We start from the raw sequence: 20,225 nt of genomic DNA, 5'->3' as shown, positions 1-20,225 counted from the left end.
CTTATTAAATGAAAAGCCACCAGATTGCTTAATATGTTGGGCTCGATTGAAGAAAGCTGCAAAAATATTTTGTCTGTTCTCAGCAGTAAAAACAGGATCTAGGTCAGTCTTCATTTGCTGTATGTTGCCAAGGTTTAATGCAGCAATTAGCAGATTTAGCTGCACCAAGATGAACTTCAGAGTACGAGTCACAGAACAGATGTGGTCCTGGTTACCGTGACAACAGAAGGAAAGCAGAAAACTTGGGAAAAAAAGATCATTCTGTGATATTGATTTAACGATACAAAAGGTGGAAAAATGTGAGGATGCTACAATTACCAATTTGTTAAAATCTCCTTTCCTGTTTTTGTCTCAGTATAAGTCTAAATTAACCGTATAACACCTATATTGTCTTGCTTTGTTTTCAACAACAAAGGGCGACAAATCTTTCAAGTTACCGTGAATTTCTGCGTCCATTTCTTAAATATAAAATACATGGTACAGTGGCGCAAAAAGTGGGTATGCACTACATACGACGCATAAAGGCGCTGCGCTAGGGGGCGCCAAATCAAGGACAGAAAAATTATTCTGTATTGAGGCGCGATTTTTTTTTTCTTCTTTTTTGAATCGTGTTCCTTCAACGGCGTTTTTACGCCCATTGTAGATAGAGAGAAAGGAGGAGTAAATTTTCTTAAGTAAATAAATACATAAAATAAAAATTAAATTTGAAACTTTGAGAATAAACTCAGAAATATTCTAGAAAATACTTGGAAATGTCAGAGTTAAAAAAAAATTACTTTTGAAAGTCAGATGTTTTCAAAAAAAAAAAAAACATTCTGACATTAGTCTCAGAATTTCTGTTTACTTTAGCCTCTTGCAAATTTTTTACTTTTCCTGCTCAGAAATGTCCTTGTTTTTATTTTTATTTTTTAATAGTCTAAGATTATTATTTATTTCTCCTTTTCCCCCTACCCACAATAACCCTAATAGGCCGTCTGATGTTGTCGACTGATGACAATAGAGAGGCAGAAAAAAAAAGCTATCGGTGGCAGAAAACAAACAAAAAAAGGACAGACAAGGATAAAAATGTTACAGGGATGACAAAAGCTTTTCAAAGTGGTTGATAAACAGTAGGTAAGTTAATTCAGTCTATCCAGAGGAGGCTTGCAAAAATTCAGGTTAACTCAAGTTACTTGTAAAATGACAGGCCACTGTTGTTTTGCAATGTGAGCCGTAGTTACAGGTGTGAAGGGTGATATAATACATACCTCAGAAAGTACATATCAGCACCCCTGCCCATAGATAATCAATAAAGCTGAGGAGAGAACTGTGCTTTCACAGCCTGGGGAATTAATAAGAGAGCAGGCCCGAGTCATCCTCTGAGCTGAAGCCCGGGGAGGGGGAGGGGCGGAGGGCGAAACACCGCTCCTCTCGTCCACATCCAGCTCCGCCGCTGCCTTTACCTTGATGGTCTCCCCTTCGATCTCCACCGCCTTCTCCCTAAAGTCCACGCCGATCGTGGCCTCGGTCTTGTCGGGGAAGCTGCCCCCCGTGAAGCGGAAGGTGAGGCACGTCTTCCCCACGTTGGAGTCCCCGATGACGATGATCTTAAAGATCCGCGTCTGGATGCTCGTATCCAGGGAGGAGGTGCTCAGGTCCACGGAGGAGGTGAGGCTCGGGGCGGCGTCGCTGCTGCTGCTGGCTCGACTCCGGCCGGCTCTGTAGAAATCCATGGAGGATGTCAGGATGGTGACATTGTCGTCCGCTCGGTTTCTTCTGGATGCTCCTCTCCCCGCGCTCCCTTCTCCTCCGATGCCGCCGCCCGGAACTCGGGTCTCCTCCTCCGGGGAATCCTTGGTCATTATTGCCGGAGGAGGCGATGCGCAAGTCGGGGTGCGTGAATGGAGAGAAGTGGGGGGTTGGACGGATTGAGAGGAGAGTGAAGGGAGGAGAAAGGGAGGAGGAGACCAGAGATGCAACAATGACCACGATGCTGTCTTTCAGCAAGTGACGGAAGCCTTAAAGGGAGAAGAATCATTATCAATTTAACAAAACAATGACTGATTTAAGCCTGAATCACAACAGCATGAATGCATTTGTAAGTTTTTAAAAGTAATTTATCTGAATTATTATTATTTTTTTCCATTCTGGACTTCATTTTGAAAAGATAAGAACTGGTTGTAGATGTTTGTACTTCATGGTTCATCTTTTCTAATCTATTTGGTAGAGATGGGCGGATCTATCCAAAAATATCACTAATATCGATTCCAAGTTGGTGTCAGTATCACATTAGTACCAGCGTGATAAGATCGAAACTTTTAGTTTCAGATTACCTCTTGACAATTTTGTTTTGTTTCTATATTGTAGTTTAGAAATTCTACCTTAGAACAGATTTCGGTTTGGATTTTCTCTCAAATGATAATTTTCTGTGCTCTGTTTGCTTAGAAAAAAAATGCATACTAATGTGTTTTTCTTTTCACTTGCTGTGTTTTGCTTTTTTTCTGGTTTGTACTGGTTGTCATGTTAATATGTTATCAAAGTATTTCATAAAGGTGTTTTGTAGACACCTTTAAACTTTGTCTAAATTTTGTCACAGGTTTGAACAAAGATAAATAAAAGGAACAACAACAAATACCCATGAATGTCAGAAGTTTGATGATATATCAAACTTAAATTAAAAGTATCAGTATTGGTATCAGTATTGGCGATACAGGCCCTGTATTTACTTGGTATTGAATCAATACCAAAAAATGCAATATGTCACAGATAATTATTTCTCAATTATCAAAGAAAAAAATGATTTATTTTTCTGATTACACAGGACTGCACATTTCCTATCCTCACTTTATTATGTGCATGATAAATATTTTCAACTTTTTCCCCCCAGAAAAGTAACCAGCACATGTTTATGAATCACATGAACATGAATCAAAGAACTTCTAAATAAAAGGGTTTTTTTTCTTTTAGGTACAATGTCATGGCGACTCTGAATTTTCTCACGCAGCCTTGCCACATGATCTGATCAGCCAGTTCACATTGTCACATTCCACAAAATAACCCAGTTGTTAAAATGCTGAGGATTGTGGCAAACCTAGATTCCAGTCATCTTTAACATAATGTGAAGATGCCATATTAAATTAATACTATATGCAGTCATATTGAAATGTAAACTCTATTGCATAACTAAATTATGAGAGCTACAGGGTTTTATTCTGAATCAGAACAAAATAAAGTGGACTTCATTGTCTCAGTCAGAACATCTAATAACAGAATTTTACTTATTTCTAAGTCCAAAAGGTGAACTAAGGTATTAGCAGGTTAACAAGAAAGGTTTATTCTGTAAAAATTTACTTTTTTTTTTTTTTTTTTTTTTTTTAAAAAAAAGCCCTTCTATTCTCTATGAAGCGAGAATAGATTTATTTATTTAAATAAAATGTGGACTTTTTCTCCGTTAACGCTTAACTGATAAACAAGCCTCCAGTCACTAGGCGGCAGCACTGTTCAAATTAAGCAACAGACTGCCTGTTCAAAAAAGCCAGATACTTGCTGGTGTAAACAGAGCTGACAGTGAGTGACGGAGGAGGAGACAAGCGCGAAGGTTTTAAAACATATCTACCTCCACAGAGGAGAGATGGAGAAGTTTGTGACAGTGTAAAGAAAAACGGCAGAGGAGGTTAGTAAAGAAAGTATGACGGAGTATTAGGTCAGGCTATTTTTTTTAATACAAAAAGAAATACAAGAATTATACTACTGGCAGAATAAAGACGCAATACTGACTAAAAATGTCATTTGAATGAGAAAAACGCTTAGATAAAGTTATCAAGATCTGACATGACTAGCCCAGCAAGTCCGTGGTTCTTTCTTTGAAATGTTGAATAGTTTAAACAATCATTTCAAAGTCCTGGGCAGAAAATAATTTCATTTTGATGTGTTAAAAGGTTAAAAATGTCCTTATTGTAAAACTGATGCCAAGTTGCTTGCTCTTCTCAAACAACTTTTTTTTTCTCGTATTACAAACAAAAAACCTTAGTCTGGTGAAACTGAAGTTGACTAAAGGGAGACGCATAATCACACATAATTTTTCACCACCTTCAGCATCTTTCACCTACACTAGTTAAAAAATCTACAGCACGTGGACTCTTTAAACCCAGACTAGATTAATTTCGACTAATAGCAGAATATTTAAAACCAAGTTTGTGATTTGTGAAACCTTTAACTGATTTGTGACACTTCAATAAAGGTTGATTTTTATTATTATTATTATTATTATTATTATTATTATTATTATTATTATTATTTTGCATCTGGACCACATGAGAACTTTATGGGACATGGAGGATTTTTTTTTCTTTTGCGTTACCTCGCAAAACTCCTGCGTTTTCTCGCAATATTGCACTAATCAGTTTGTGTGGCATCATTGAATAATGCAAGCCTTTCTTAAGGTGGCCATCGTACTTTCTGCTATAAGGCTTTTGTGAGATTTTTCCATGTATGTTAATATCTTATTGTGAAATGTCTGAAGTTGTATGTCTTTTTCTTTAGGATAGAAATGCACCACAAACCTGGGATATAAGCAGAAACTTTCCATAAGAAGGAAAGAAATAAAAAAATACATCCAAACTATTTGGACTATTTCTGAGTTATCACAGGATAATAAAGTCATCTGACAGTTTTGATTGTGTCTCTTTTGTGTTGGTCTGAATGGTTCAAAGGGATGTTTTCATGTGCAGTTTCATCTCAAACTTACACAGAGAGACATAAACATGCAGTGAATAAATTGATTTACAATTGGTTTTTTGCACCAAAGAGTTCAGGCTCTTTAAATATGTATACATTTGAAATTTTAAATTGACATTTGTGACTGTACACAAAATAGACCAGCAAATATTACAGTAAGCTTATTGCGAGGGAATGCTAAAGAAAAATGTTCCCCATGTCCCTTTGAGGACTCTGTAGACCTTAACTCCTCCTTCTCTAAAATGTGCATTATTTTGCTGATATTTCCACTTTTAAATTTCTGTTTTCTTCATTTTTTTATCTTAAGTGTAGCAAGATTTGTTTTTACTTTTTTTTTCTCTTATACCTGATCAGGGGGTGTCAACTGGGATAATGCTTCTAACAACTTAATGTTCTCTTTCTTCTGGCATTAACTTTTTGCTATTTTTAATACAGAATGTACTCCTATGCTAGTGCTTCTTTTTCAGTGTATTTGCTTAAACCCCCGGTGGGTCATGGTAGATGGCTGCTCACACTGAGCCAGCTTCTGTGGGAAGTTTCTTTCAGGTTAGAGGAAGTGTTTGCTCTCCACCACTACATGCTTGCTTGCTATACGCTTTTGCTGCAAAGTTAAAGACAAATGCAAAGTGGTTATAAATTGAACTTGGAAATTGTTTTGAGACATAATATAATTTCACTTGCTGATAAATTTCCCAAAATAAAAGGGCTTCCCACTAATATTCTAATCTATCTTTAAATACTGCTGGAATGTAGTGTGTTATTTTACTAGATAAATGTGTCACCAATTTTATGGAGACATAAAGACTGTCTTCACCATAGAGTCGTTTTCTTTTTTCTGAAAACCGCAGCCAGACTGTTCTTGCGTTTAGCAAAAGACAAAGGAGAAAAAAAAAAATTTCACTTACCTTTTTCATTTGTACCTCACGAAGAAGCAGCACAGTGTTTGTGATGCTCAGCTTTCATTTGAACTCAACCCTGCAGTAGCATCACCTGCGAGACACACGCCCGCCCGCCCACCTCTGTTGACACGGCACAGCTGTCTGCCGACAGCAGACTGAAATGTGGACGGAATGACAAAACACTTGTCCCTATTTCTTCCTTTCACAAGCACAAACACAGGCGTGCCGCTCGATCTCTTCCTCTCAGAGACACCCACATAATCTCTTTCTCATACAGATACAGCGAGCACACACTGGCAGCGTTAAACAATCCCAAGGCTTCTGTCTTACAAAGCTCCCCTTCATCCTCGGTAAAAGGCCCGTTTGTCTCGGAAAGATGCTCAGTGGGATATTCACGTCCTGAAGAACACAAACCAGCAGCGAAAGACAGAAATGATTTGCATAATATGTAGATATTTTGATGCAGAAATCACACGCGCTCCCCGGTGTTCTGTTTTCAAATCTCTCTGCGCTGATTTCCCTGTTGTTCAACGCCAACAGCGATGTGAAAGTTCATTTGTATCCTTATAGATTTCTGTCTGTTTTATTGTTTTTGTCACACTTACATTGAATCTTTAATTTTGAAAAATTTATTTTCCATTTTCCAGATTGCAAATACACAGGCTGTTTGTTCTACTTGAGACAGACCAGAGTTTATTTTTCTCAGACAGTTTGCTTTGTTTAGGCTCATCATTTTCTGGACAACATGCTGGAGAGCTTCCTGTGGTAGCGCCCCAGATGAACAGCTGCTGTAATTTCTTGAAGGCAGTTGTTCTGCTTTCAGGGTTTCCCCCACAAAACCTGCTAAGCTCGACGGCTAGGGCAGTCAACCAGTGGCCCATCGTGTTTTTGTGTTAAAAAAATGTTAAAAGTCACAAAAATTCAGAGCTGCAGGCATCACAGTTTGTGTGAGGTCCAGTTCAATGTACCAACTATAAACTTAGTTTAACCTGTCTTTACTATCACTGTTACTGGTGTATAGAAGCCCTATTTAAATTAAATAAATGATACTTAACCTGGTAGGTGGGCAAGTAGGGCCTGGTGGCCTGCCAGGCTTATAATACACTGGGGGAAACCCTGGTTTTTAAAAGTGAGTTGTTAAAGTGAACCAAACTAAATGATGTTGAGAAATTTTGGGCTTTCCTCACCCAACTGAACAGAGACCCGCCAAGACTAATCAGTGTTAAAACACCCCTAGAAGCCGCCTTGTGACCTTTTTCTGACCAATTAATGGACGTAACTTTCTCAACTAATCTTACATCAGAGCATGAGGTGTTGCTTTTTGAGTTTTTCTAGAATATTTCATAAAACCTTGCTAACTTCAGAAAGTGAGTACTGAGGTAATCGATAAAAACATCAACACCTGTTTATTCTGTTAACTCATAAATTATGCAAACATATTTTCATGTTGTCACAATGTGCCTGTAATGCCAGAAATGTGAGAGAATAGACACGATAATTACACTTGTAGAACATTATGCAATGTACATGTTTCAACGTAGAGCAAGATCTGAGAGCATTTTGACCTTCATATGGAAAATACCCCAAAATTTCCCAATATGTGGCACTTATCACCATGCTGTTGTTTGCTAAGGATCCAAGTATAATGAAGCCTTGGTAGTGGGGAGTTAGAGACCACAGCCACCCAAAAATAGCTGAAGTCCACAAATATTTTAGATTTTCTCTAAAAATGCTTAGAACTGCCTATTTTAATAGTTCAAATATACCTTAATATGCAATAATACACACAATGGAAACAATCTGAGCCCAACTGCAGAAGCTAACGTCCATGGTCTGCCTTATTTCTGCTCGTGGGGGTACAGCCAATCAGCACCAGGAAACATGAATGGTGCACCTGGATTTGCTGCTTTGTAAACGCCAGCCAATAACATGTCAAGTAGCATTGGTCTCAGGCATTCAGCCTCCGAAGCTGCATTTCCTTTAGGATATTTTTGATAAATCCAACTCAAAAATCTGCAAATGAGCAAATTTTCCACAAATAATTTTGTTACAAACCACAGAAAAAATGTGCAAAGAGGTGTGTGTCCAGTTTATATTTGATTGTGACTCATTCAGGATAACATTTTGTGATGAACTGTACTGTTTCATGAAACGCTAAATTCCTTAAAGATTTTAAGACATGGATATAGACACAGTTGAAAACACTGTAAATTATATTTCTGCCATAACAGAGATAGCTATGTCTAGATATAAGCACCAAATTACACCCAGCCATATTAAGCGCCTACCCCTAGAATATTCAAACACAGAAGATCAACAACAATGCCACATGAAACTTTTGGAATGGTCAAGAAACCAAAGCTTCCTATAGAAAAATATTCTTCATAAAAATATATTTCAGTGTGAATCTGCAGAGTTGAACAAAACTTGAAATGCAAAACAAGTACTGTAGTTACAAAAAAATCTTATCCATGGTATCTAAAGCTTTAAAGCCACAGGTCAAGCTGTTTTACATCTGCCAGCAGAACATCTTGATCATGATTAGTCAGTCCCCAACAAAGAATTTTCACTCAGTCATAGTCTGCTATGAGAGTCATCTGGTCCCTCAAATGACTTGAAGGTATGTTGATTTGAAATCTGTTCCAAGGGCATTTTTAGCATTGCATTTGTAAATTCCAGAGTTTGTCAGCACCGGATTCTGTATGACCAGACTACCCCCGTCTGTCATATGAACCCCTCTCTGCACTGTGTAGTGGTTGTGAGGTAACAGCGTGGTACGCCCAGGTAACGTCCACGAAATTTCTGGCTTTGGAATGCCTGTCGCTGCACACCGTAGCATGACTGGGGTTCCTCGAATGACTCTTGTGATGGAGGCCATTGTGCTCGTGATCCGGGGAGGGAAAACCATCACGATAACGGGGTAAGATAGAGTTGAGGATCCAAAAGAGTTTGAGGCTCTACAAATATATGTTCCCTTATCAAAGGGGGCAATCTGCCTCACGTGTAGGGTTCCATTGGTGAGGAAAGATATTCGACCAATGTTCTGTGGTTTGTCCAAAACTACTCCATTGGGTAGGGTCCATGTAATCAGTGCCTGTGGCCAGCTATCAACAGTGCAAGGTAGGTTCAGACTGAGTCCATAAGTGATCTTCATTCCACCTGATTGGATAAAATCATAAGAATTAGATTAGAAATTAACAAAGACAACAAACAAAACTCGGTTAAGCCATAGCCCATAGGCTTGGCCTTGGTATAGCAAATTTTGAGCTTAATTTTCTACTGCTGTTGTGACTCCAAATTATATCTAATTTCTGGAGGGAATACAAAGCATACTCTGAAAGAGAGGTCTTCAACTCATGTCCTCAAGAGCAACTCTCCTGCAACTTTTAGAGGCATCCCTGCTACATCAAACCCGAATCAAATGGTTGAATTATCGCCTCAGGAGCTTTTAATTTTATTCAGATTTATTGGAACAGAAATCTGTCTAAAAGTTGCCAAACTTGGAGCTAAAGACCCGTGTTTGAGGTAAGCAGCTCAGTTGATGTGATTAACCAACTGAAATTTCAGATAAGCCAAACACCTTTTGGATGCAATAAATCCGATTTAAGTGCACTACCTTTATTTTAGGGATAAAAAGTTTTTTTTCTTCTGGACATCATAACAAATAAGGACCAGAATAGTGATTACCTATTAAATTAAAATGATAACTACATGTTATGGGTTTGAGAAGCGATAGCTTACCTGTTGTTCCTCTGATCACAGGTTTCCACCCAGCCTCCAGGGAATAACGTTTCTCTGCTTGTCCTGCTATGTTTCTTGCTAGGCACCGGTAAATTCCTTTATCACTTGGCGTTGGCTGATTGATCCACAGAGTCCCATTTCCAAAATGGTGAGTAATACGCTGAAGTCTCCGTCCGGGTGATAACATAGTCCCGTTGGGCAGCACCCAAGAAATCTCTGGGATAGGCGTGCCGCGAGCAGGGCACTCCAGAATCAGTTCACCACCATCTTGCTTAATTGGTAAGATCTCAATGTTAGGACTGGCAAAGCTGGGTTTCTCAGCTAGCGATGCCACTTCCATCTCAACTGAAAGGGAAGCTTCACCCAGGTGATTTTTAGCAAAACACTTGTACCTGCCTGCATCCGTCTTCCTAACACCCCTCAGCTCTAGGCTTCCATTCTGGTGGACTTGGAAGCGACCGCCAAGGTAGGGTGGTGTTAGTGAGTGGCCATATGGAGTCAGCCACCAGACCTTGGGTTCAGGTTTTCCCTCCACTCTGCAATCCAGAAGTGCTGTTTGGTAGGAAACAGCCAAAAGCTTTGCCGTAGTCTTCCCTCTCACACCGTTGATGTAGGGTTCCTGGAGTTCAGCTTCAACTATCATGTTTTTAATATCATCACCTGCAGAATTTCGTGCCACACAGGCATATTTCCCTTCATCGGCCAGTGTCACTTTCTTCAAAATTAACGTTCCGTCATCTACAACCCTGTATTTGTCTGACAGTGGTGGTATCACATCCGTATGTGGTGAGATCCATGTGATTCTGGGTTTAGGCTCGCCTGTTGCCTGACAGCTCAGTTTGACTGACTCTCCCAGTTTCACTTTCACAAGTGATTGTGATTTTAATCCAATTTGTGGAGCATTTGATCCCAGTTTGACACTGAGTTTTCTTTCATCTTTGCCTAGTTTGTTCGTTGCGTGGCAAGTGTAGTCCCCTTCGTCTTTTCTGCCCATCTGCTGAAGAAGTAAAGTTCCATTCCCGTACATCACGTAACGTCGATTGCGAAGGCTGCTGTCGTCAGACTGAAGGCCATTGTTAACCAATGTTCCATCTGGAAGACTCCAGGAGACCTCTGGGTTGGGTAGGCCAGTCGCAACACAATCCACCTTGGAACAAAAACAGTGAAGAAGAAGGAAGAATGATTCTGATGGTTTATGTTGTTTTATAGTAGAACCACAGTCTTGATGAAAAAACAAAACAAAACAGAAACCCAGAATTTTCTGTTGTTCGGTTTACAATGGAAATTATAGAAGTAAAATTTAAACCGATACCTGTGACATTAGAATGAGAATAATATTAGTTATTAATATTCTGCTTAATTTTTAGCAATTACCTGGAAATTCTCTCCAAAAGTCACTCTGGTCTGTGCGGTCCTTACATGTTCAATTCGAGGGGGAGTCATCAGCACTTCTACCTGTTGAGGTAAATACATATTTAATGTTTCAGACAAAAATTGGCATTTTCTGATCACATGTACAGGATTCAGTAGGCATTGACAGTTGCCAAGAAACATTGTTTTCACAATTCCTGGCAAGAACTTTGATATCTTGAAAATATTTGGGTCACAATCTGTACAACAGTGTTTTATGTTGTTGTTAAACATGGACATGTAAAGTGGTTAGTACTGGAAGACTACTAAAATGGTCTTTTGGCTATATAAAGTGAGTAATACACTAGCTTGTTAGCATTTGTAGCATTCACCATGGCAGTGACGCAGTGCAGACATGACTTTCTAGGTTCTAACCCCACATCAGACTGGAGGAGAAAAGGGGATTTAAGTGATTTTGAACATGGCTGTTGTTGGTTGTTGGTGTCAGTCAGACCTTGTCGTCTAAGTATTTCAGAAATTATTGATCTACTGTGATTGTTGTTCACAACCATTGCTCTTATTTTGCATTGAATGGTTTGGAAAAACATTAAGTGAGTGGCAGTAGTATATGTGAAACTGCTTTGTTGATGTCCAAGGTTAGAAAAAATTGGCATAATGGTTCATTTAAACCAAATCATGAAGGACACAATAAATCTTAAAGAAGTCAGCAGAAAACCAAACAAGGTGCAAGAATCAACGGGTTAGACTGCCACTGGTAAACTGTAGAAAATATTTTCTTGGCACACTCTTGGCCTCTTAGTACCAGCTGAGCATTATCTAAATGCCACATACAACTTTAGTGTTGTCCATGTTGTCCGCCGCAATGTACCCATCTTTGGATCGTTTCTTCCTACCTGGAACTAGAAAGATGTATGTCTGGTGTAATTCCAAAATACACCAGTAAGCTAATTTTGGAATAAATTTTGGAGAATTGCAGCTTGTTTGAAAACATGCTTTGTAAGGGTTGATATAATAAAACTGTCAGAGGCCAAGAAAGACATTACTTTTAAGTCTTTGAGGAGATGTACAGATTAAATTGATCTTCTAAATTAAGATTAAGATTGATAATGAAAAAAAAAAACAGACAAATGAGAGAAAAAGAGACCAACTGGAAAGATTATGCTGCAAACTGAACTTCTAGCTATTATGTTTCTGGTCTTACCTGGAAAAGCTCCATGTCTTCCCCATTAGGCCTCTGAAAGATGCACTGATAATTTCCACCATCCAGCTCTGTTAGCTGAAGGATCCTGAGGGTCCCATTACGAAAAACTTTAATTGGTCTCTCTGGGCTAAAGGCAGAAAAAGATAGATTACAATATTGCAGTTCAATGTAGCTGTTGTTCACAAAGTCAAAGGATATTTCAGTTGCCTGTATTGATGCTCCAGGATGATCTTAGAGGGCAGCTGCCACAAAGTCCCTCTTGAGGATCCAGTGGACTCTGGACAATGGAGGTAGACAGCAGAACCATACAAAGCTGACACAACATGTTGACGGGATGGAGAACCATGACTCTGGGTTGGCGGGATGGGAAGAGGAGGAGGAGGACGTTGGCCAAATAAAGAGGAGGAATCTTCTCTCACCTCCAGCAGGACTGTTCGCTTGGCAACACCCACTGCGTTGCTGGCCAAACACTCGTACCTGAAAAGGTAGATGGGAATTTGGTTTGTCAAACTCCTTCTGACCTTGAGCTCACTTTGCATTTGGTTATGAAATATGAAAAAGTGTACAGGTTGGAACCTTTATCAGAGAGGTTCCAGTGTACTTGAATGCAACTGTCCTTTATTTCTAGTGCTGACCTAATTCTAAGTTAACCTCGTCAAGTTCTAATACTAGTTAACTCTGAAATGTTCTGCCTTCCAGTCATGGAGTTGATTACATTAGCCACATTTGAGGAAGTTTCTGAGATGAAAATGGTATTAACAGTAATATCAGTTGGATATTTTGTCTGTAAAGAGAGGAGAGAGGTTTCTATTCAATTCTGATTGGACAACATTCATGTTGTCATTTCATATACGTTATTTATGAGACACATATCACCAAAGTATTTCTGACAATTAGGGCTGTGCAATTTCAGGTAAGCATCTAATTCCAATACTGCTGAAAATTGATAATGTCATTGATTACAATTAACCCTCCTTTTTGGGATCCTTTTCTTTCTTTACCATTAGATACTATGACATAAAGGGAGGACATGTAGTTTATCCACTGATTAATTGTTTCTGAGCATCCAAGGGAGGTACTTACAGATCTGAGTTGCTAAAATGTTTAGGAAGGCAGTCCAAGATACGATGTTGTTGTCACTAGCTAACCGCTACATAGCTCTTAGCTTTACTCGTGAACTTGTAAAAACACTTTGTTGCAGACTGAGGTTGGTTTGAATGGTTGATTAGTGAACGATGAACTGTCCTTGATTATTAATCAGGACAATTAGGTTAAAAGTTTAATGTCTGAGAAAAAATATTAACAAATAGGAAAAACTAAGCTACCACTATTCTGGAAGCGTCATTAGCTAAGGTCATAATGTTTTTTGTGTCTACTTTGATATTCACATCATCGCACCAACAGGCAGAACAAAGTTGCTTAAAAAAATCCAAAGTACTGTTAGTGATATGTTTAAATTCAATTAGATATACATTTTATTCATTAAATTAAGCCAGTTTACAGTTCATACCTCCCACCATCAGATGGCATAACATTCTTTATGAACAGTGTCCCGTTTGGGAAGACGAATACTCTGCGTCCCAGAAACTGTGATGCTTTAACATGGACGCCTGATGGAAGTATCCATTTCAGAGCAGGCACTGGCTCGCCCTTCGCAGAGCAGTGGGCATACATGCTCCTGTCTGGGTAAATGAACTACTGTAAGCCACAAACAAGACTAGTTCTCAACAGGATTTGAATAGATTGCAGTAGATTTGTTTGTCATCTCTCACCTGGTTGAATGATCACTGTGTCCTGTACTTCTTCACTTATGCTCGGAGGCAAAGCTGCCACGTGGAGTTGATAAGTGACTGTGTCAGCACCAGCTGCATTGCTTGCTATACATTTGTAGTCTCCTTTGCTGGAGAAATTGGCTGAGTGAATTCTGAGTGTCCCGTTCTGAAGCAGCGACATTGGAGAAAGGACAGTGTGAATGGTTCCGGGGTCTCGCACAAACGTCCTGTCTGGGAGAATCCAGGAAATCTGGGCAGGTGGTTTCCCAGAAGCGAGGCAGTCGAATGCCACAGTTTTCCCTAAGTAGATTGATAGTTCTGGGGTCTTGGGCGGCTGGATCCTGGGAGCCTCCGTCTGGACTGCTAGGGTGATCACCATACGATCCGATCCAAACCTGTTGTGCGCTGTGCAGAGGTACTGTCCTCGATCCTGAAGTTGCACATTTTTAATGAAGAAAGTTCCATTCTTGAAGACTTCAAAACGTGACCCGTGTTTGGTGTTGGCTGGGATAGTGGCACCTAGTGGCAGAACAGACAACAAAACAAGATAAAAATTAATCATTTTCAACTTGACTTTGCTTTTTGTCTCTTTCTTCCATTATTTTTCTTTCAATATTTCACCTGTAGAGACTTTGGTCCAAGCGATGTTAGGTTCAGGGTTCCCAGATGCTTTGCAGGGCAGGAGCACATCATCCTCGGCCAGCACTGACACACTTGCTGTACTAAGTGTCGTTATACGAGGTTTTATCCCATTAACTCCAAACAACCACGGGAAAGGAGCAGCAGCTGTTGGATTCGGGGGGTTGATTTGTCCTTAAAAGACGTTTGACATAGCAAAACTATAAAGGGTGCAAAATAGATCTAGAAATATATGTTGGCTCTTTTTAAGACTTACTTCACTGAACAGGCCACCTACCTACATGCAGAGCAGGAGACATTGGTGGGTTTCCAGGAGGGGTTGGGGGGAGTTCAAGGAATGATGAATATGATGGTTTAGCAGGCTTTAAGTGCTCATGGGAGTAAAAGTATGAAGCAGTGGCTGCTGGTTGTTTCAGAGTTAAAGGTCTATGCAGGGACGGAGAGTCTTTTTTAGGTGTGACTGGAGGAGGAGGTTTGTAGCCAACCCGGGGTTTTGGTGTGGCTATCCTTCCGAGCTGAGCAATCCGATCAAGCTGGGCCTGAAAAAATCAAAACCAAAGCTGGGCATTCTGAACTACTCTTACGCATACTGATTTTTATTTATCTATGTGTCTGTGTTTTGCAAGTTGTACCTAAAAGTTGCCATTTTAAAATATTTTAGGCAGTATATTATATTCTGACCTTAAAAATTTCCCAAAGTGTTTTTGCTGGTGAAACGAGTTTGTACTAACGACCACTGAAAACTATTCAAAGGGCTGCAAATACCCCAAAAACCACTTTGGACACTTCTTAGGGCCTTTATCAGTGCGGTCAGTATATTGAAATATTTTACAAACTTCAAATTCACAGGTCAAAATTTGCAAAAGTAATAGCATGCAATAAATCTCTTAATTTATAACAAATTGTAGGAAAGTCTGTTATTTAGTAAAGACGATATTGACTTGTGATGACCGTCCAAGAAAATGAAAGTTATATTTTTCATGTTTTAAATGAATAAAACAAGAAAATAGTTGATAAATTTGCGTACAGACATTACCAGGTGTACAATAAGAACCCTAAAATTTCACTGTCCCCAATCTAATTCAAAATCTCAAATGTGGCTAATTGTATAGCCACAGAGTTAAAGGTATATGCAGGGGCGGATGATTGTAGATCATCCAAAAAGTATGTATAGCATTACCAGGAGCTTAAAAGAAGTTTGTTTTATAACATAAATAAAATACAAATTCTAATTCCTGAATAACAGGGCAAATAGAAATCCTGCTTCATCAAATATTTCAAAAACACAGCCCTCCTTTTACCTGTCTGTATCGGTTTCTGAGCCTCGAAAGAAACAGATGATCTCTTGTTTGGGTCTTGCTGTCAACATGGTGATTTTGATGATTATGATGATAAAAATTGGGTAGTAGAAATGTGGAAAGGTCTATTCCTGAGACAGTGGGTGTGGGTTTTACAGTCTCAGCTGTTATTTCTGGTCGGTTGGTGACAAACGAGCCATGGCTCCACGGGTGAAGGAAAGGCCAGGATCGATGAGTGGGTGTCAGCCCTATAAACAGACCATGTGTTGTAACTTTGAGTGACTGCTCTCATAACTCTAGAACTCATAAATCTACAACAAAGGTTGTTGGAGTAAACAAAATATACACAAGTTTCTGTATATCTTAGCTGTATTTACCTTGCCTTGGGTGAGGGAATGGCCTTTGACCAGACCAGGAAGGGTACATGGGGTAGTATTGGTGATGATGATGGTGTGTGGACCAGCGGGAGGTTGGAGGAACTTTAGGGGGCCGAGAATGCCTGCTGGGATTTACTTGACCATGTCTTACTGCATTCCTGTCATGATCTGTGTGTGTAGTCCTGGAACTACTGGTTTGTCCTCTTTCATGGCTGTTCTGATGCAGCCAAGGATGAAGTGGTTCCATGACTTGTGGGTGGTGGTTTTCAATCTTTTTAGTTGGTTTTGCTGTCTTTGGTTGTGCAGGCAGGTTTTGATCAGGTGAAGGTCTTGTGGTAACTCTTTGTCTGTTACGGGATGTTAACGGAAATTCATCTTGTGAATTGTAGCTCTGAGCAACGATCTCCGGTTTTGATTTTTCCTTGTGTCTCTCACCTCCCTTTGTAAATTTTTCTTGCTCCTCGGATGCGTTCATATTCTCACTCTCATTTACTCTTGCAAGGATTTTATCATTACTTTCATTGTTGCTGTCAGTTCCTTCTGTTTGTCCTTTGAGCCATTCTCTCTCCACTGGGCTTTTCTCAAGGTCTACTACATCTTCAGTTCTCGTTAAAATTTGAGTCTCCAACTTTGGAGTAGGAATGGTCTTTTTATTAGGTAATTCTTGTTGATTCAGATGAGGATTTTTTTCTCTGTCCGGTGGAGAGGGGGTAATGCTATCATGGAGATGGGTGGCAGGAGAGATTTCACTGATTACATCATCTGTAGCTTCCAAACTTTCACCACTCTTGTAGTCATAATCTTCATAGTATTTCTCACTGTTGTCTTCTACCTCATACTCAGCAGGGAGGGGTTCACTGTACTCCAGTGTAGTTGGAGCAGGGGTAGTTGTTGTTGTAGTAGTAGTGGTTGTAGTTGTAGTAGTGGTGGGTGTAGTTGTTGTTGGTGTGGTAATTGTTTTTTGAGGAACAGTTCCTTGGGGGTTGTTAGATGTTTGGTAGAAGGGGTTTTTGTGTGGTTTGAGTTTTCTCATTGGGGGCTTTCTACGTCTTTGAAAGGGTCTTCTCCTGTTAGACCAATCAGGAACAAAGTTTCTTCTTCCCTCGTCAATTTGTTTGATTTCTGGTTGTTTGACAAGGAGATTAGGTGGAGTTGTGAAACTTTGTACTGTTTTTGGGGTGTGATGAACATGCTGTAAGGATGGTATTGTACTTCCAAGGATAACAGGGCCTACAACCAGCAGCTGATTTTGCTGTATTTTGGGTACTTTGTAGACATCCTCCATTTTTCCATTTCTTGAATGGGATTCAGGCTTGACCTTTCCTTGAAAGGGAAACTTTTTTTTCGTTGTATAATAAGGGGTTGTAAAGTACAATAAATTCTCTGCAGTTGTGCTCACACTAGAAGTTGAGGTTTTGACAGTGCTAGCTTGGATTGTTACTGTACTGGGCTCTTCTAGTGACTGCTCAGTAGGCAGAGGAACACTCGGTTTAGCTTTAGCTTTGGCCAGTATCTCCGCCCAGCGATTTGGATCCAATTCCTTAACAGATTTATTGGGCTTTCTATTTAAATTTTTCATACGTGTTCTCTTAAACAAGCCATTGTTTGGTCGTCCTACCTTCTTTGGAAGCTGAGTAGCAAAAGGCCGTATAGTCTCTTGAAAGCCACCCCCTGAGCCCTCCCCTTCATCTGTTTCTACTGGCAAAATAAGTGGTTCTTTGTCAGTCTGTACTTTGATCTTTTCTACATCCTTTTCTCCCGTTACTTCCACCATGTGAGAAAGCATGTCAACTCCGTACAGATTAGAGGCTAAGCAGCTATATTCCCCTGCATCCTCCTGTGTCATCTTCCTAACCACCAAAGTGCCGTTCTCCAACACTTCTGCTCTTCTTGTCTTTTGCGTTGGCAGGAGAACTTGGTTTTTGGGCAGGTACCACAAGGTTTGACTTGGCTGAGCTGAGGTCACCTCACAAGGAAGAGACAGAGAGTTCCCCGTCTTAAGCATAATGTTCTGCCCATTTAAAGCTGTTGGACTAAGTGACCGCTCTTTGACTGTAAGCCTAAGTGGCATCAAGTCCATAGCGGTTTTGCTTCGGACGATGCAGTGGTAGAGACCTGAGTCAGAGACAGAGGCATTGGAAATTATAAGCTGGCCTCTTTCAGATATTTCTACCTTATCTGTAGCTTCCTCTACTGTGGATAAATCAGGAAGCATCCATTCTACTTTTACTTCTGGGTCAGAGGTAACAGCACTGCACTCTAAATGGACTTGTGTACCCTCCAGAGCAGTTTGAACCCTTCCAGTTGTTCCTCTACGGATTAATGCCCAGGAGGAAGTAACATCATTGTCATCCTCTTGCCTCTCATGGCTGTTGATGGTTTTTGTGATTAAAGTGGTGAAATCCATGACAAGTTTCCTTGTTGTTGTCTGTTGCCTGTTTAGCTTTACTGTGACTCTAGGCTGAAGCAGCCATGCTGGTTCCGCTTCTAAATATCCTTTTAATTCTGTGAAATAGGGTGAGTTCTCATTGACAGCCTGGGAATACTGATACGTGACTTTGCTAGTATTAACCCTCTGTTGACCTCTCTCTAAAATTGCTGGGGTTTCATAGTAGTAAGCGACCAGTTGCCAAAGATTTTGCAGTGTTTCTCGATCGATCTCGCACTCCAGGATGGTCACCAGTGACACGTTCACAGATATCTCCATGGGTGACTGATGATTTGAAGCCCATGCAATTGGTGAGCTATCGCCCGGATGGCGCACGTCACATGACACAAAAGCCCGGTTTCCATGGCTGTCTGAGAGAACGATGGTCAGTTCGCCCAAAGGTTTTTCTAAGTCCCGAGTGTATGGGAGGTCAGGCTCAGCTTCAGACTCCGTCCAAAGAGGATTGTCCCATTGTTTGAGGGGGGATCGAAGAACTGGACGTTCACAGACGAGCTTGCCTACAGACAGCTCCAGGAGCTGCGTCTGGTTCAGGAGTTGAGGATAAGAGCACTGAGGGCACGTCTCAGCAGAGCCGCGCTCCTTCTTGCATTTCACTACTCCTGGAAAAGAGTGAAGAAAAAGAAAAGGTTGGAAGTCGCAAAACAGTGAAAACAGACAAGAAGAGAAAAAACATTTTCTGATATAAGCATGAAAATATATTGTCAACTGTTGCTGCTTATCCAAACAGAAAGCATATGGGCCTGATTAAATATGTTTAAAAATGTAACAAACGAATGACAAAGCTGTAATTATTTTACCCAAGAGGCAATGGAAGGGGGAGAGAAAGCAAATTAGCTTGGAATAAACAGCCACTAGTCTGATGAACCGGACCAAAGCAATATTTTCTTTTGGGTTCTGGTTCCATGCAAAAACAATGATCTCAGTCTCAGTAGTACTTTGTTATGATTTTTGTAAATATTCATAACAAAAGATCTGGTCTGATCCTTGAAAAAAACTTCCATGAAGCACTCTGTAAGGATTTTATCTGTTTTCATTTTCATGGTTTCTTTATTGAAACCATGGGTATCTTGCTATCTGGTTATCTAGCTATCTTTTGTTATCTTCCCCATTTTGAAGAGAGGCAAAGAGAATTAGGTCTCTGAGTCACTTAATACCATGTTCAACTTAAAACAGTAAGGTGGGACTTAAAAAAATTCACTTACATTTATTCCTAAGGATTTATTTGAATTTTTATTTTTTTAGAAGAGTCAAGGAGCATTTATTTGTGACTTATATGTGAACATCAATAATGAATGAAGATAATCATTATGGAACCCCACATCTTTGGATGTGGGGTTTCTCCTGGTTCTGTTATGGGACAGCTTTTTTTGTTCAAGGTTTTTTGTGGCACCAGTGGTTTTTATTCATTAATAACGTGACAGGAAGAAGGGCAGAAAGAGAGGGGTAAGACATGCAGTAATAATCTTCTTGCTCTACAAGAGAGCATACGTTTTAAACAAAAAAACAAACAAACAACTAAATTAAAGTATGACATAACATTAAGCATAACCCAAAACAAATGAAAAGCAGGACTCTAATCAACCCAAGACCCAACTAGTCAATTAAGTAATAACTTGTGAATTTTAGCTTGGGTTTTTGAAGTACGAAATTGCCACCTGAACTTCAATCTATTACCGCCTGCAACAAGTCTTCCAGTTTCTTTTCAGAGAAAATTCAAAAGATCAGAGAATTAATCTGCACATCCACTCCAAAGCCAGTACCA

The 20,225-nt window shown here is 39.9% G+C and overlaps 2 protein-coding genes and 1 long non-coding RNA gene across 3 annotated transcripts in view; 1 reads left to right on the top strand and 2 right to left on the bottom strand.

Annotated features, from left to right (window-relative positions):
• The window catches only part of rab33a (RAB33A, member RAS oncogene family), a 13,405-nt gene extending 7,377 nt beyond the window's left edge, over nucleotides 1–6,028 (bottom strand). The window contains exons 1-2 of the mRNA XM_015049542.1: nucleotides 5,622–6,028; nucleotides 1,443–1,997 (exon numbers count right to left, since the gene is read on the bottom strand). Of these exons, the coding sequence (XP_014905028.1) occupies nucleotides 1,443–1,841 (399 nt within the window). The 5' untranslated portion in view covers nucleotides 1,842–1,997; nucleotides 5,622–6,028. The remainder of the gene's footprint in view (nucleotides 1–1,442; nucleotides 1,998–5,621) is intronic.
• On the top strand, nucleotides 876–20,225 carry LOC106957951 (uncharacterized). Its single transcript, XR_001427065.1, has 3 exons — nucleotides 876–885; nucleotides 14,049–14,053; nucleotides 20,105–20,225. It is a non-coding gene; the product is annotated as an uncharacterized LOC106957951 (long non-coding RNA).
• Nucleotides 7,003–20,225, bottom strand: part of LOC106957947 (matrix-remodeling-associated protein 5) — a 28,433-nt gene continuing 15,210 nt past the window's right edge. The window contains exons 7-17 of the mRNA XM_015049540.1: nucleotides 16,015–19,062; nucleotides 15,641–15,885; nucleotides 14,617–14,878; nucleotides 14,322–14,513; nucleotides 13,701–14,219; nucleotides 13,439–13,610; nucleotides 12,136–12,405; nucleotides 11,929–12,055; nucleotides 10,731–10,811; nucleotides 9,357–10,503; nucleotides 7,003–8,774 (exon numbers count right to left, since the gene is read on the bottom strand). Of these exons, the coding sequence (XP_014905026.1) occupies nucleotides 8,221–8,774; nucleotides 9,357–10,503; nucleotides 10,731–10,811; nucleotides 11,929–12,055; nucleotides 12,136–12,405; nucleotides 13,439–13,610; nucleotides 13,701–14,219; nucleotides 14,322–14,513; nucleotides 14,617–14,878; nucleotides 15,641–15,885; nucleotides 16,015–19,062 (6,617 nt within the window). The 3' untranslated portion in view covers nucleotides 7,003–8,220. The remainder of the gene's footprint in view (nucleotides 8,775–9,356; nucleotides 10,504–10,730; nucleotides 10,812–11,928; nucleotides 12,056–12,135; nucleotides 12,406–13,438; nucleotides 13,611–13,700; nucleotides 14,220–14,321; nucleotides 14,514–14,616; nucleotides 14,879–15,640; nucleotides 15,886–16,014; nucleotides 19,063–20,225) is intronic.

This window comes from Poecilia latipinna, unplaced genomic scaffold (genome assembly GCF_001443285.1).
Source record: "Poecilia latipinna isolate Pla-1442-1.1 unplaced genomic scaffold, P_latipinna-1.0 Scaffold951, whole genome shotgun sequence".
Classification (NCBI taxonomy): Eukaryota; Metazoa; Chordata; class Actinopteri; order Cyprinodontiformes; family Poeciliidae; genus Poecilia; species Poecilia latipinna.
Note: the sequence above shows the minus strand (reverse complement) of the source record. Positions and strands in the feature narration are given on the sequence as shown.